Consider the following 14,043-nt stretch of genomic DNA (forward strand, 5'->3'; position numbering starts at 1 on the left):
TGTTGTCCAGACAGCATGGTGGTTACTGACTCGTCGCCTCCACGCCTCCGCCCGTCCACGTTAACTCTTCTAGAGTCCCCGGAAACCCTCCCATGAGTCCCCCATTTTGAATTACTTAAACTTTTAGGTTCCCTGCGAGCTACGGGTGACCCTGTTCGCCCTTAGATCGCCGGGTGGTGGCAGCATTACCCTCAGGGTGAGTTTCTGGCCTCAGGCTTCTCATTTCCCCCTTATTTCCCCGTCCCCTTTGATTTTTTTCGCATCACCTGGTGCCCCAATTATCAGGGCACTACACGAGTGGTGTAGAGCGTGTGACGTGTGCAGTGGGAAGAAGGGCCCCGCCAGGAGAAACCGGGCTCCGTTACAGGTGTGCTGCGTGGGGGCGCCCATGGAGCGGGTGGCTGTGGACATTGCCGGCCCACTGCCTCTCACGCCACGGAGTAACCGGTACATCTGTGTGGTGATGGATCATTTCACCAAGTAGCCCGAGGCATATGCACTCCCTATAACCACGAGGCCGAGACGGTGGCGGGCGTGCTTGTGAACGAGTTCTTTACTCGGTTCGAAGTGCCCGCGGAGCTGCACCATGACCAGGGCCGTGAGTTTGAGTCCCGAGTGTTCCGGGAGTGTTGCGAGTTGTTGGGGGTGCGCAAGACCCGGACGACGCCCTTCCACCCGCAGTCTGACGGCATGGTGGAGCGCTTTAGCCGGACCCTTGCGCAACAGCTGATCAAGTATTGCGGGGAAGGCCAAGAAGACTGGGACGTTAAACTGCCCGCTATGCTGATGGCGTACCGGTCCGCTCAAGGATTATGTACTATAAGGGTAGCTCACTGAAACGTCATCGATGACGTCATGAATGCGGTGCGTCATCTGGTTAACACTCACCCTGTCCTCACGGTATAAAATGTACTAGAAAACCTTTAATTATTCTTAGTCATGGTCAGATTTTGCGCTTTTTTGATTTCTAAGGATAAGTATAATCAAATTAGGCAGCTGTTGTGTTGGCTAATAGTATACAATATTATAAGTAATGTGAGAAGCATGGCAAAAAAGCTGCAGAAATATTGCTCTGTTTACCATCAATGCTTACGTTTTCTTAACTTTTATTGACATTCTATAGTTTTCTACAACCTAATTTGCAGGGGTAACTAATCTTGTCACATATAATGAAAGTAATATTTTTTTTTTATACATACGTATATATTGTATAATGTTTATGCAAATTATTAACTAAATGAATTTACCTTTACCAAACTTTCACTATAGAGGTTTATTGGCCGTGCCCGCATACCTGCGCTTTATCCACAGAAAGTTGTCTGGGGTCTCAATGAGGTTGGCATTCATGTAGAGCGGCACATTGTGGATGATGACAGTGTGCTGCCGCTCCGCTGCATTTTCGACCAAAACTACGTCGAGGAACCCCTCAGTGAGGAGCCGCTTGTAGAAGGCGACGGCGTCCCTGACCGTGAGATAAGGTCGGAGCCTACCCTCCTTGAAGAGCGGCTCCAACTCACCGTGCTGCTTCAGTAGAGATGCAAACCACGCGTATTGCTGGGCTGGTGTCAGCCCGGCCTCGGCGGGGAAGTCTAGGCGGCGGCGGGTGGGTTGGCGCGGGGCCGCGGCTGGGTGCGTGTCCTCCAGGGGCACCTCACCGTCGACAAGGACAGTCTCAGAGCTACCAGACTGCACACCCTCCATGGGTGCGGTGGCAGCTTTAACAGGAGAGGCAGTGGGGGAGAGGCAGCCAGGATTATCCGGCTTGAGCCGCTTGCTAGCGCTGGCCACGTGGTCCTCCGAACAAAGGCGAGGGTCAAGTTCGGCAGAGTCGTCCATCTCTTCAGTCTCCTCAGACCACAGGCGCCGGTCCTCAGGAGCAGGACACTGCCCGGAAGCCGCCGAGTAGGAATGTTCGTCAGCCATGTCCTCTAGACACCGTTTATTCCGTGGAAGGCAGGGCATCCACGGACGGAGCACAGGACAACGTACGTCTACACAGCACGGCCGTGTAGACGAGACTGGAAGTGCTTGTGGCGCTGTGATGAAACACGCCCAAGAAATTCTCCCAACTACGCGTGACGTCACCACGCTTGGAAGAGCACTATGATGAAACCCACCCCTGGCTCTGAAAGTGCAAATAAGGGTATCTTATAGCCTCTTCCATTTAGCGTAACCCGTTTCTGGGTCATGATCTGTAGAGTTCCTTGATAGATAGAGTCCCGACAGCCTAAGATTTGGACGCCATTATTGGCTCTGTCTTCGCCGCGAGACCGTGTGCTAGTGTTTGAAAAGCGCGTCGAAAACACAGGGCCAATAATGGCGTCCAAATCTTAGGTTGTCGGGACTCTATGAGGGACTCTACAGATCACGACCCAGAAACGGGTTACGCTAAATGGAAGAGGCTATTAATAATCTTGTGATAGCTTATAAGACGCACTTTTTCTTCCAAAAAAAAAATGTCCCTGAAAATCACCCTGCGTCTTATAAGATCAAGGTTCAGCTTTGGGCCACTGGCTAGTGGTTTTAGTGCAGCAATGGCACTTAAACTGCAAACCTCTCCGCAAACGTAAACAATGGGCGATCGCTTTTACGACAACAACAGCAACTGTTTTCTAAAGTAACTGTGTATAACAGTAGTACTTACCACTACTTTATATAAAATGACACCACTCAGGAAGAAAATTAAGTGACTAAATGTTTGTACCTAAACAAACTAGTGGACGGTTGTACACCAAACCTGACAACGCGCGCAAGACACGCTACGTTTTCTTATAGCGTCTTCCATTTAGCGTAACCCGTTTCTGGGTCGTGATCTGGCGTGTTCCATTTAGCGGAACCGATCAACTGACGCCGCAACCGCGGCGGTGACCCGGAGGGGCCCCACTGCAGAGCAGGGTTTAGAGTCCCTTTATAGAGAGAGTCCCGACATAGGCGGCCTTGTGTATAAGGCTGCTGGGCGCCATTTTTGGCCCTTCGAGCACCGCGCCGACTTTGAACTGAGGTAATAAAAACATAATTTTTGTAAGTGCAGTCAATTTGACTGTATAACTGCGAAGAGAGGAATAGAGAGAACACTGATGATGGTAGTAGAAAGCACACAGCCGACCCTCCCTATGACCATAGGCCTGAGCCAGCAAGTGCCACCTCGAGTCTCGTCTACACGGCCGTGCTGTGTAGACGTGCGTTGTCCTGTGCTCCGTCCGTGGATGCCCTGCCTTCCACGGAATAAACGGTGTCTAGAGGACATGGCTGACGAACATTCCTACTCGGCGGCTTCCGGGCAGTGTCCTGCCCCTGAGGACCGGCGCCTGTGGTCTGAGGAGACTGAAGAGATGGACGACTCTGCCGAACTTGACCCTCGCCTTTGTTCGGAGGACCACGTGGCCAGCGCTAGCAAGCGGCTCAAGCCGGATAATCCTGGCTGCCTCTCCCCCACTGCCTCTCCTGTTAAAGCTGCCACCGCACCCATGGAGGGTGTGCAGTCTGGTAGCTCTGAGACTGTCCTGGTCGACGGTGAGGTGCCCCTGGAGGACACGCACCCAGCCGCGCCCTCTGTTGCCCCGCGCCAACCCATCCGCCGCCGCCTAGACTTCCCCGCCGAGGCCGGGCTGACACCAGCCCAGCAATACGCGTGGTTTGCATCTCTACTGAAGCAGCACGGTGAGTTGGAGCCGCTCTTCATGGAGGGTAGGCTCCGACCTTATCTCACGGTCAGGGACGATGTCGCCTTCTACAAGCGGCTCCTTACTGAGGGGTTCCTCGACGTAGTTTTGGCCGAAAATGCAGCGGAGCGGCAGCACACTGTCATCATCCACAATGTGCCGCTCTGCATGAATGCCAACCTCATTGAGACCCCAGACAACTTTCTGTGGATAAAGCGCAGGTATGCGGGCACGGCCCCTCGCCCGCAGCTTCTTGGAGCGGTGGTTGGCCACGTCCCGACAGAGGTGCACCTCCTCGGGGTGGGTCGTAAGGCTGTGGAGCCCTACACGGCGGAGCCCGACATCTGTCGCCACTGTTGCCGGTGGGGCCATCAGGAGTGGCGCTGCAGATCGGCCCCTCGGTGCCGGTATTGTGCGGGCACACACAAATCAGCTCTGTGCCTCCAAAAGATCCAGGCGGGCACACCCGTCCCCCGTAAGTGCTGCAACTGTGGTGGTGAGCATAACGCCCACTACCACTCCTGCCCGATGAAGCCTAAACCATCTCGGGTCGCGGCGCCTGACCACCACCCTCAGCAAGGCCGATCTAGGCTTGTGTTCCGCCCTGCTCCTCTCCCTCAGTCCTCGGCCTGGGCCCGGGGGGCTCCCTCAACGTCCGAGTTTCCGCCCCTGCCGGGCTCGTCCGCCCCTGCTGCCCCAGCCTCACCCACTGCCACCCCTGTGCCTCGCCAGGCTCCTGCTCCGGCACCCCAGCCACAGCCTACCGTCCCCCCTGTGCCGGCTGCCAGTCCCCCCGCTGTCGATGGGTCGACCCCTGTCCTCCATCAGATCCTCGCTGCAGTCACCCAGCTGCAGGAGACGCTGGCTGCAACGATCTCCAGGGTGGCGGCCTTGGAGCAGCGAGTCTCCACGCCCCCGCCTGCGCGTGAGCTCTCCTCCATCCCGGCCCCTGCTCCATCTTCGGCCCCGGTCCCGTGCCCTGCCCTGCCGTCTGCTGGTGAGGCCATGGACGCCGATAGTGGGGACAGTGTGGTTCCCCCTGCGAGCCAGATGCAGAACACCCCTGCAACCCCACCGGCTGTGGTGACTGCAGCTGCCGAGGGAACGGCCGAACCTCGCCATGGTCAGACGGGTCCTTCACCTTCACCTGCTGATCCTCCACTGCAGTGGGAGGCCACACTCCAGGTGCTGCTGGCGCAGTTTGCTTCCCTGACTCAGCAGGTGGCTGAGCTCCATCATCGGATCACCCCACTCCTTGACCGGCAACCACCCCCTCCTGACCAGTGAGTGTGTCCGCCTCTTAACTTGGAATGTCAACGGGCTACATGCCCGCTTCACTGACCTTCACTCCTATGTCATCACTCATAGGCCAGATATCGTTGCTCTTCAGGAGGTTGGGCCACGGGTGTCGGACCTGAGGGGGTATGATTTATATGTCTTAGATGGCGCAGCAGGCAGTACCCGGGGGATGGCTACGTATGTCAGACAGGGGACGGCGATAGTTTTTGAGGACATGGGTATTAATGAGGGCATTAAATATATCACTGTTTCTTTACTCCATATGGGTGAAACCCTATTTTTTGTTAACACGTATGTTCATGCGGGGGCTTTAAATCTTGCTAACTTTCCTGATTATGTTCATGAGGGGCCGACTGTTCTTGTGGGGGATCTTAACTCTCGCCACCGAGATCTTGGTAGCCACCGCACCAATAATGTCAATGGTGTCCGCTGGAAGGCCTTCCTTGATGCCTCCGAGGCGGCTGTCCTCACGGGGGATAATGTGCCCACACATGTTCAGGGGGGCAGGTTAGACTATGTCACTCTTTTTAACATGCCAGCTTTTACTGCCCAGACCCTTATTTCCAGGTGTTTGCTGAGTGACCACTTTGCCCTGGAGACGACCATCCCGATCCAGCCTGCCCCTGCTGTGTCCCGGAAGCGGTTGGCTGTCCCTGCTGCCCGGATGCCGCGCCTCGTTGCCGAAGTCGGGGCGTGGTACCATACTGTGAAGGGATCCTTTACCGACGCCGCCTCGCTGTACCACGGCCTGCTGGACACCGTCGAGAGTTTTGTTGCAGCTGGCAGGGCCCCTCCAAGGCCCGCCAAGCGCCGCCTGCAGACCTACGCCTCGGACTCGGCTGTCTCCAACTGTCAGCGGACCCTTGCCTCGTACCAGCGGCGCTGGCAGCAGGACCCCGCCGATCGGGCTGCCCGCGATGCCATGGTCGCTGTGGCGCACCACCTCACTGAACTCAGACAAGAGGCCCGCTCACGACACTGGGTCGCCTTCCTTGCCAGCGTGCGCAAGACCCGCTCCCTGCGGGAGGTTTGGCACCATGTCAACAGGGTGAGGGGGAGGACCAAACGGCTGGTGAGTGACCCTGACCCTGCGGGCCGGGCCCAGGACCTGATGCGCCAGTGGCAGAGGGCCTCCTCCCTTGGTGGTCTCCCTGCACAACACCAGGCCGAACTTGCCCGCCACAGGGAGCGGCGGATGGCCCTCGTTCAGCACCACGTCACACTTCTGGATGACACATGTGTCCCCATTACCCACGATGAACTCCTTCTTGCTGTCAAACATGGCAAGTCGACAGCCCCGGGCCACGACGGGTTGACTTACGACATTCTTAATGCCTTACTCGTTGTGCAAGGTGACAACCCCCTGCTTGACCTGTTCAACATGTCGTTTGCCGCAGGTTGCCTCCCCCCTCCGTGGAAAGCTGCCTTGATCGTTCCCATCCCCAAGGGTGATGGTACCTTTCGCCCTATCTCCCTGACGAGCTGTGTGTGTAAACTGTTAGAGCGGGTGATCTTGAACAGACTTCTCTATAAGCTGGGGGACCGGCTCTCCCCAAACTTACATGGGTTTATGAAGGGCCGTTCCGCAAGTGACTGTTTTCTTAAGTGCCTTAGTAATCCAGACGTGAATTGTCGCGCTTTTGTGGACTTAAAAGGAGCCTTTGATAGGGCCAACAAGGATGTCATAATGGAGGAACTCACTCTGCAGGGTGTCCGTGGAAGACTCTTAAGCTGGATCAGGGACTATTTGTATGGTAGGAGGGCACAAGTGGTATTCCCGGGTGCTACCTCCACGGAGGAAGTGTTTGAGCTGGGCACACCACAAGGGGGTGTCCGCAGCCCCATGCTTTTCAACATTTTAATGGACAAAATTGCTCGGTGGCCCTTTCCGGGCAACACTCAGGTCATTATCTATGCAGATGACATCCTTGTGCAATGCAGCAGTCCTGCTCTTCTCAGTTTAGCTTTGCAGCAGCTGTCAGCGCTGTGTGAACAAATGGGCCTTGTCATCAATGAAACTAAGACGAAATTTCAAGCCAGCGGGAGGAGAGTTTCTCACCTGCCCAGTGTTAATGGCACTCCTTTAGCTAGAGTTCCTACATACAAGTACTTAGGCACCCCTGTCAGCTTCCAGAAATCTGTGCAGAGCGTCACTCATGTTCAGGACATCTGCCTTCCTAGGTTAGCTCCTCCTAAGGTTTTGGCTAACAGGGGCCTTGGAGTCGGCATCCCTGTCCTCAGGATGTTTTACTTTTCTGTCGTCAGGTCCCTCATTGATTATGCTGCCCCTGTTTTGGTACAGTACAGTACAGAAGGGAGGAGGCGGGAGATGGAGGGAAGAGGAACAAGGTGGGCGGAGCCTCTGGTAGTTGTGTTCGTATCTTTGCCTGACACTGATGACTTTACCCTCTTGGTATAGGGACAAGTGCCTTTATTCTCTACTTGTGGCGGTTGGCGATACCCTTCAAAATTAAGGCAGTGTGTGAAATACACTGTCGCAAAATCTCGTACCGATACGATTGTTCGTTACGATATTATTCCCAAAAAACGAGGCCGCACAGCCTCTGAAATCCTTAGTAGGTCGGGAATGAGCGGGAAAGGCACTGGAAGGGCAGAACAGACCCAGCCCCGACAGAGACGAGACGTGTGCTCGTCCCCTAGAGACAAAAGAAGCAAGGAGACGAGCCACGAGAGCCAAGGGGATCGAACCCGTGTGCTAGACAGCGACGAGCCAACTGTGGAAGGAGCCTACTGTTGTTGAGTTTGGAGAAGGACACGTTTTGGCATGTTAATAGTTGTACTGTTTATTTGCTTTATGTATGTTGATGAGATAATTTATGTCATATGTGTGCTTTGTAAGGAAGAGTGATTACTCAGGAACGCTATGTATATATCGTTAAGGCTAACGGAGTTAACTGTTATATGTTATTTTCGTAACACAGACCAAGACATGGTAGAGTTGTTTGTATTGAAGAGAATTACGCAGGAATTCATGGTCTAATTTATTTAAGTTTCGTACGTCTAAGACTTATTGTTAATTTGCAGAAACGATTACACCAAGACTGATGTGAAGACATACTGATTAAAATTGAATTCAGTCAGTCTGGGAGTTTCAACTACCTTAATACCCGGGAAAGCAGTACGGCGCCTACAAGTTTACTTATTTTGGAAGCGGATTCGGCTGCTTTTTAACGTAACAATGCCTTGCTGCCTAGCCTTCGGTTGTAGCAACATGTCACAGAAGGGATACAAAGTGTATTAATTAGCTGCAAAGCCGCTGAGAAGACAGGTCAGTCGTCTTGGGAGGAAACCATCGGTTATGACAGCAAGACACACACACTGCCATTGTGTGTGTCTTGCTGTTATAACCGCCCTCCCTTTGTACTGTCTTTGGAAATCATTGTGAGAGAAACACAACTACAAGGACGAAACTATCGCTCACCTCAGGTCCAGCCATCGAAGCTGATGAAGGAAGCTGTGGCCCTTATGGCCAAAATTATTCGGTCTGATCTCTCCCACAGGGCTCTAGCTGTTATTACAGACTTACAATGGATATTTCACAGTCTCATCAAGGCCACAGTCTAATAGACTGGACGTGTTACAAGAGTTTAGATGAAGAGAGGCTAGAGCTTTTGGTGAGCCATACCTATATTGATAAAACTCAAGAATCACACCCAACTCACTCTAAAAAGTTAACACACTATTTTCCATATATTGTATTTGCTAATTATCACTCTGGTAACGGTTTCCATTATTATTACTCGTTTGAGATTTTAAAATGCGGGTAAACATTACTATTTCAGCGGTGATAGGTTAGGTTATTATTTGCTCATGTGAAGGGTCTTCAGCTAGAAACTCCTCTAGGTTGGGTTATAAGTCCATCTTTATTTAATAGCCTAATTTATAAGGTTGTACAGTCTTCAGTTTCATTGGTACCAATGTCATTATAATATGTTGACATTTTCCTATAATATTCTCTAAAACCTATTTTGACCCTCAAGCAAAATGAAACACGTTTACATGGCCTCAGTATTTTACGGTATTTTTTTTCAATCAACAATAAGTGTTTCAATTAAATTAAATGTTATTGAACTCAAATTAAATTAAGTGTTATTGAACTCAAATCAAATTAAATGTTATTGAACTCAAATCAAATTAAATGTTATTGAACTCAAATCAAATTAAATGTTATTGAACTCAAATCAAATTAAATGTTATTGAACTCAAATCAAATTAAATGTTATTGAACTCAAATCAAATTAAATGTTATTGAACTCAAATCAAATTAAATGTTATTGAACTCAAATCAAATTAAATGTTATTGAACTCAAATCAAATTAAATGTTATTGAACTCAAATCAAATTAAATGTTATTGAACTCAAATCAAATTAAATGTTATTGAACTCAAATCAAATTAAATGTTATTGAACTCAAATCAAATTAAATGTTATTGAACTCAAATTAAATTAAATGTTATTGAACTCAAATTAAATTAAATGTTATTGAACTCATTGATAACTTATTCACAATACCTTGGAATCGCACAAAATTTATTGCGGCAACTGCATCCGTGTGTGTGTGTGTGTGTGTGTGTGTGTGTGTGTGTGTGTGTGTGTGTGTGTGTGTGTGTGTTGAAAGATAGCAGCCCGGCGAATAATGGAATCAGTGACCCCTCAAGGCCTCACCCCCAGATAATCAGTTTACACTAATTTTCTCTCCATATGCTAAAGTTTACTGCAAGCAGGTAATGGAAAGGAAGCAAAGTGCCTTTGCATTGATGGAGTGTCAATGTTCCAGTATTGGGTGCTGTAATCGGAAGGGATAACAAAACAAGATAAATGGTTAGACACCAATTTACTTTCAATAAAGTAGAAAACCCCAAAACAGGCCTAACAATCTTAAGTCTCCAACACGAAGGCTTCAGCACGCCGGACTCGGCAAGCAATGACCCGTTGCACGGCTTCTTCCTCTTCTGTGCGTCTCGTCCTTCAAGTGGCAATGACGAGGCAGCACAGCTTCGTCCTTGAAGTAGGTGTAGACGTGGTGGACGAGGGAGGCGCAGGAGGAGAACGGGCGTCAGGTTCACGGCGGTAACGGGAGTCCAGGGCGCGGAGAGGGGAGAGGTAAGGCACCCAGAACGAGCCCACGATATCCGAGTTACCCCGACTGAGAGCAGGGCTGGAGCTTTAGTAGAATCAAGTGTTCAGAGCGAGGCTCGGCCGCTGTCTGACGAGGAAGGCGCTGGCGGCGCAAGTCGCCTCCCACAGCGGGTTGAAAAGCCTCGGTGGTTCAGTCGACCGAGGCGTCGAACGGCGTCAGGCGAACGAGCAGCGGGAGTGAAGCAGGTGGTTCGCTGCGCCTCGGTAGTTGAACAGCTTCGAGCGGCAAGATGCGGGCGGGCGGCAGGATTGCCCCGGTCGTTCGCCCGCTAAGTTGGTAGTTGCCCTCACATGGAGCTTGGGTAGTGTGTCAGCCACGTAGCCCATGACAAGTATATCAAAGCTCATGACGCCCAGGAGGCAGCGTCCCTCCCTGCAGGCAAGGGTCAGGCGATGAAGGGATATGTAGGTAGCGATAAGTATTGTTAAATCCATCCATCACAGCAGCAACACTCAAAGAGAAGCAACAGTCTTATTTGAAGTCTCTCAGTTGCCTCTGAGCGCTGCCGCGGCCGCCTCTCAAGGTCGTCAGCAGCCCGCCGTGACACGCCTCTAGTTATCATAGGCTACGTGGGTTACTGAATCCCTATACTGAGACAGTGGCTGTGCGTAAGGCTAATAATAATCTCCTGTCACCTTACGGCACGTTCCAACGGCTGGTGACCAAATTATGGTAAAGTATAATGCCTCGGTCACACATTCACGTATCAAGCCACGTACGCCCACGCACGAACAGAAATTGGCAGTCGGCAACCGCTTACGTAAGTACTACGTAACTGTCCCGTAATGCGTATTTACGTACGTGGGCATACGGGGCGGAGACGGGTGGTCGCTACACACCACCCGAGCGTGCGTGGGGACCCACGCATCTTTCGACATGTTCAAAAGATACGTGGCTGCTCACGTCAACCGCCATTTTACGTGGCTCCACACGTACAACGTGGCGCATACGTGGCGCTTACGGCGTGCTTGCGGGGCGCTTACACGTGGTCCCACGCTGCTCCCCTTTTCCCGCAACGCAATGCGTGGGTCCTTACGCGGTGCAGGAGCATCAGTGGCACCAGCGCCGCTCCTCGGGTACCCACGACGATGTTGCAACGCTGTGCATGGTGTGTATACGCCGTGCGGGGGGCTTGCGGCTTCAGTTCCTCTCTCGGACTAGCAACAGCATATACCTCGAAGCCACCACCACCGCCTCTCACCCCCGCCAGCTCCCTCGTCAGTAGACCTTGTCGCCACTGCTTTCAACTATGCCTAAGGACACCACCAAGAGTTCACGGAAGGGGGCTTCTTTAGCTTCAGGGTCACCCAAACCTCTAATAACCCGCGGGCAACCTGCTTCCAAGACTCTGGTGTTTGTGGCACCTGCAGTTCCTCATCTCCGTAGACAGCAACAATAGCCCTGCAGGTCTCTGGTACAATGTAACTAATGGTGTTGTGGGCTACTCGGAATGAGTATTGCAGACTCTTGTATGAGTCACCCGTGGCGAGGAAACGTAGGGTGATAGCTACACGCAGGCCTGGCTCAAGGGATTATCTCCAGAATGTGCGTTGCTTCTGAATGTTGGGTGTGACAAGTTCAGCTATTTCACTGAAGAGGTCCTTGTCAATCCGGGTAAAATTCCTGTACAGTTCTGGACTTTCGGTTGCCAACTTCTCCATCAGGTTGTCATAGTGGCCTAGCTCCACTCTTCTTTGCTGGTACGGCCGAGCCCAAACCCTCCTCGGCCTCCTCTTTTTTTCTGTTTTTTATCTTGCAAGGTGGACCTTCACAACTACCACCAGTACCATGGCGTGCACATACTCCAGGATGGCCTCCATTAATTATGTGTTATGGCTGTTTGCTGGTGTTATAAGGGCACGGATGTCTTCAATGTTCTCCATGTTGATTCAGCAGGAGGGGAGTACTTCTTGCCGCAGGTAGATGTTGACAGGAACTGCAATCACAGGTGTGCAGCACGGCCCTTATGTACGTACCAATCACGTTTACCCACTGACCTACGTGGGGATAACGTGAGGATGACGCAAGGTCGTAACGCACCGCGTTACACATACGATATAAGTACGTGGGTGTTACGTACTCTGCCACGCAATACTTGTGGGGGTGTGGCCTCTTGTCGTGGCAATTCGGGTAAGCGTCACGTCATGCTTGCGCAGTGCGTAGGCTTAATACGCATTACCTCGTACTTATGTTATGGTGTCCCTATGTTGACCGTGCGAGCTTTACGTACATAGACCCCGCATATGGCCACGTATGGGCCAAAAATCACATACGTGGGCTTGATACGTGAATGTGTGACCGAGGCTTAAGGGCGTAATGGTGGGATGGTGATACCTGTTGATGTAGACACATACCGTCTCTTATTTATTTTCCCAGAGCTCGCTGGCTGCTGGCTCCCTGCTGGCTGTTAGGGAAAGGTGTGCAGATCTGACACAAGTACGTGTGCTCAGTTTCAGTGGACGACCCGTATGGCTGTGAAACAGAAATACAAAAGAGAGCGTGTGCTAGCGTTTGAAAAGCGCGGCGAAAACAGGGCCAATAATGGCGTCCAAATCTTAGGTTGTCGGGACTCTCTCTATCAAGGGACTCTAACCAAGGCCTTCTCTAGATGGCCTTGCTCTAGCAGGATTCGGCCAGATCACTTTCAACCCAAGACCCAGACCAGGACCAAGACTATCGCCGCCGCCGCCATTTGCATGCCTTATTTCCTATAATTGGGTATTTTTTGCTACAACCACTGCATCCAGGTGGTGCCTGGTGATCCGAAATTGTAGGTACTGTATGCCAGTTACATATTTACCCATAGATGTGTGCCGAAAACCATGAATAATAAGTTAAAAGTGGTGTAGTGGGGGGAGCGTTGAAATTTTCATTTCGGGCCCAGCAAGAGGCCTGTAGTGGCTTTCAACGAGAACAGTTGGATGAATAAATGTGTGGAGAGCCATATGTATGGCGGGGGCAAGGGTTTTGTGGCTGGGCGAGGAGGGAGGAAATGCGACGGCTGTGTTTTATACAGAATAGTGAACATAGCTGAAACACACCATACACACCTCAGTGAACAGACACATACCACAAAAAACACTTTCTAGTAGGTACACACTCCCCTGGTTTTCCAGGGATCTACGCAGACAACATCGCAAGAAACAAAGGCTCTACAGACGCGCGCAGACATACAACACAACAGATAATTGGACCGCCTACAAAAACCACGAAAAGGCATTTGCCAAAAACATAAAAGTAGCGGAACGCAGACACATAGCAACTTATCTCGCAGACAACGTAAGAAATAACAAAAGAAACTTTTTTTCAGGTTCTTTAAGACGCGCAAACATGACACTAACACGATTACATCACTTAAAGACAACACTAACACATTAGTAGCCAGCCCACAACACAAAGCACAAATACTCAACACACAGTTCCAATCGGTGTACACACAAGAACACAACCTGACACCAAACATGCCACACAGCCCCTTCCTCCCGATACCCCCCTTGACATCACGACTAACGGAATACAGAAATTACTGGAAGGACTCCACACAACCAAATCCACTGGCCCCGACAACATCCCCGCCTTCATCCTTAAATCCTTTGCCCCCATCCTTGCCCCCATCCTTCAGGCCATATTCACCCAATCACTATCATCCACCTCATTACCCTCTGACTGGCTTTTGGCAAATATTAATCCTTTATTTAAGACAGGTGACCGGACTGACCCAGCCAATTATCGCCCCATCTCACTAACATCGATTCCATGTAAAGTTTTCGAACACATAATACACAAACATATAATGAATTACCTTGACACAAACAACATCCTTACTGACTCGCAACACGGCTTTCGACCTAAACGCTCATGTGAATCGCAACTCATTACTACATATCCCGACATTACGAGGCTACTTAACCGACGTGACAT

General features: G+C 51.2%; 1 protein-coding gene across 1 annotated transcript; it reads left to right on the top strand.

Annotated features, from left to right (window-relative positions):
* The first annotated feature begins 3,245 nt into the window (after nt 1–3,245).
* Nucleotides 3,246–11,347, top strand: LOC127003891 (uncharacterized). Its single transcript, XM_050870997.1, has 3 exons — nt 3,246–4,945; nt 5,529–7,257; nt 11,168–11,347. The coding sequence occupies exons 1-3, from the start codon at nt 3,246–3,248 to the stop codon at nt 11,345–11,347; spliced, it is 3,609 nt and encodes a 1,202-aa protein (XP_050726954.1).
* Nucleotides 11,348–14,043: the final 2,696 nt, after the last annotated feature.

This window comes from Eriocheir sinensis, chromosome 26 (assembly GCF_024679095.1).
Source record: "Eriocheir sinensis breed Jianghai 21 chromosome 26, ASM2467909v1, whole genome shotgun sequence".
In the NCBI taxonomy this organism is placed as follows: domain Eukaryota; kingdom Metazoa; phylum Arthropoda; class Malacostraca; order Decapoda; family Varunidae; genus Eriocheir; species Eriocheir sinensis.

Coding starts and splice junctions, on each gene's coding strand:
- LOC127003891 (XM_050870997.1), top strand. CDS start 3,246: ATGGCTGACGAACATTCCTACTCGGCGGCTTCCGGGCAGTGTCCTGCC. Junction 4,946..5,528: donor CAACCACCCCCTCCTGACCA/GTGAGTGTGTCC, acceptor CCTTATTTCCAG/GTGTTTGCTGAGTGACCACT. Junction 7,258..11,167: donor ATTATGCTGCCCCTGTTTTG/GTACAGTACAGT, acceptor TACGCGGTGCAG/GAGCATCAGTGGCACCAGCG.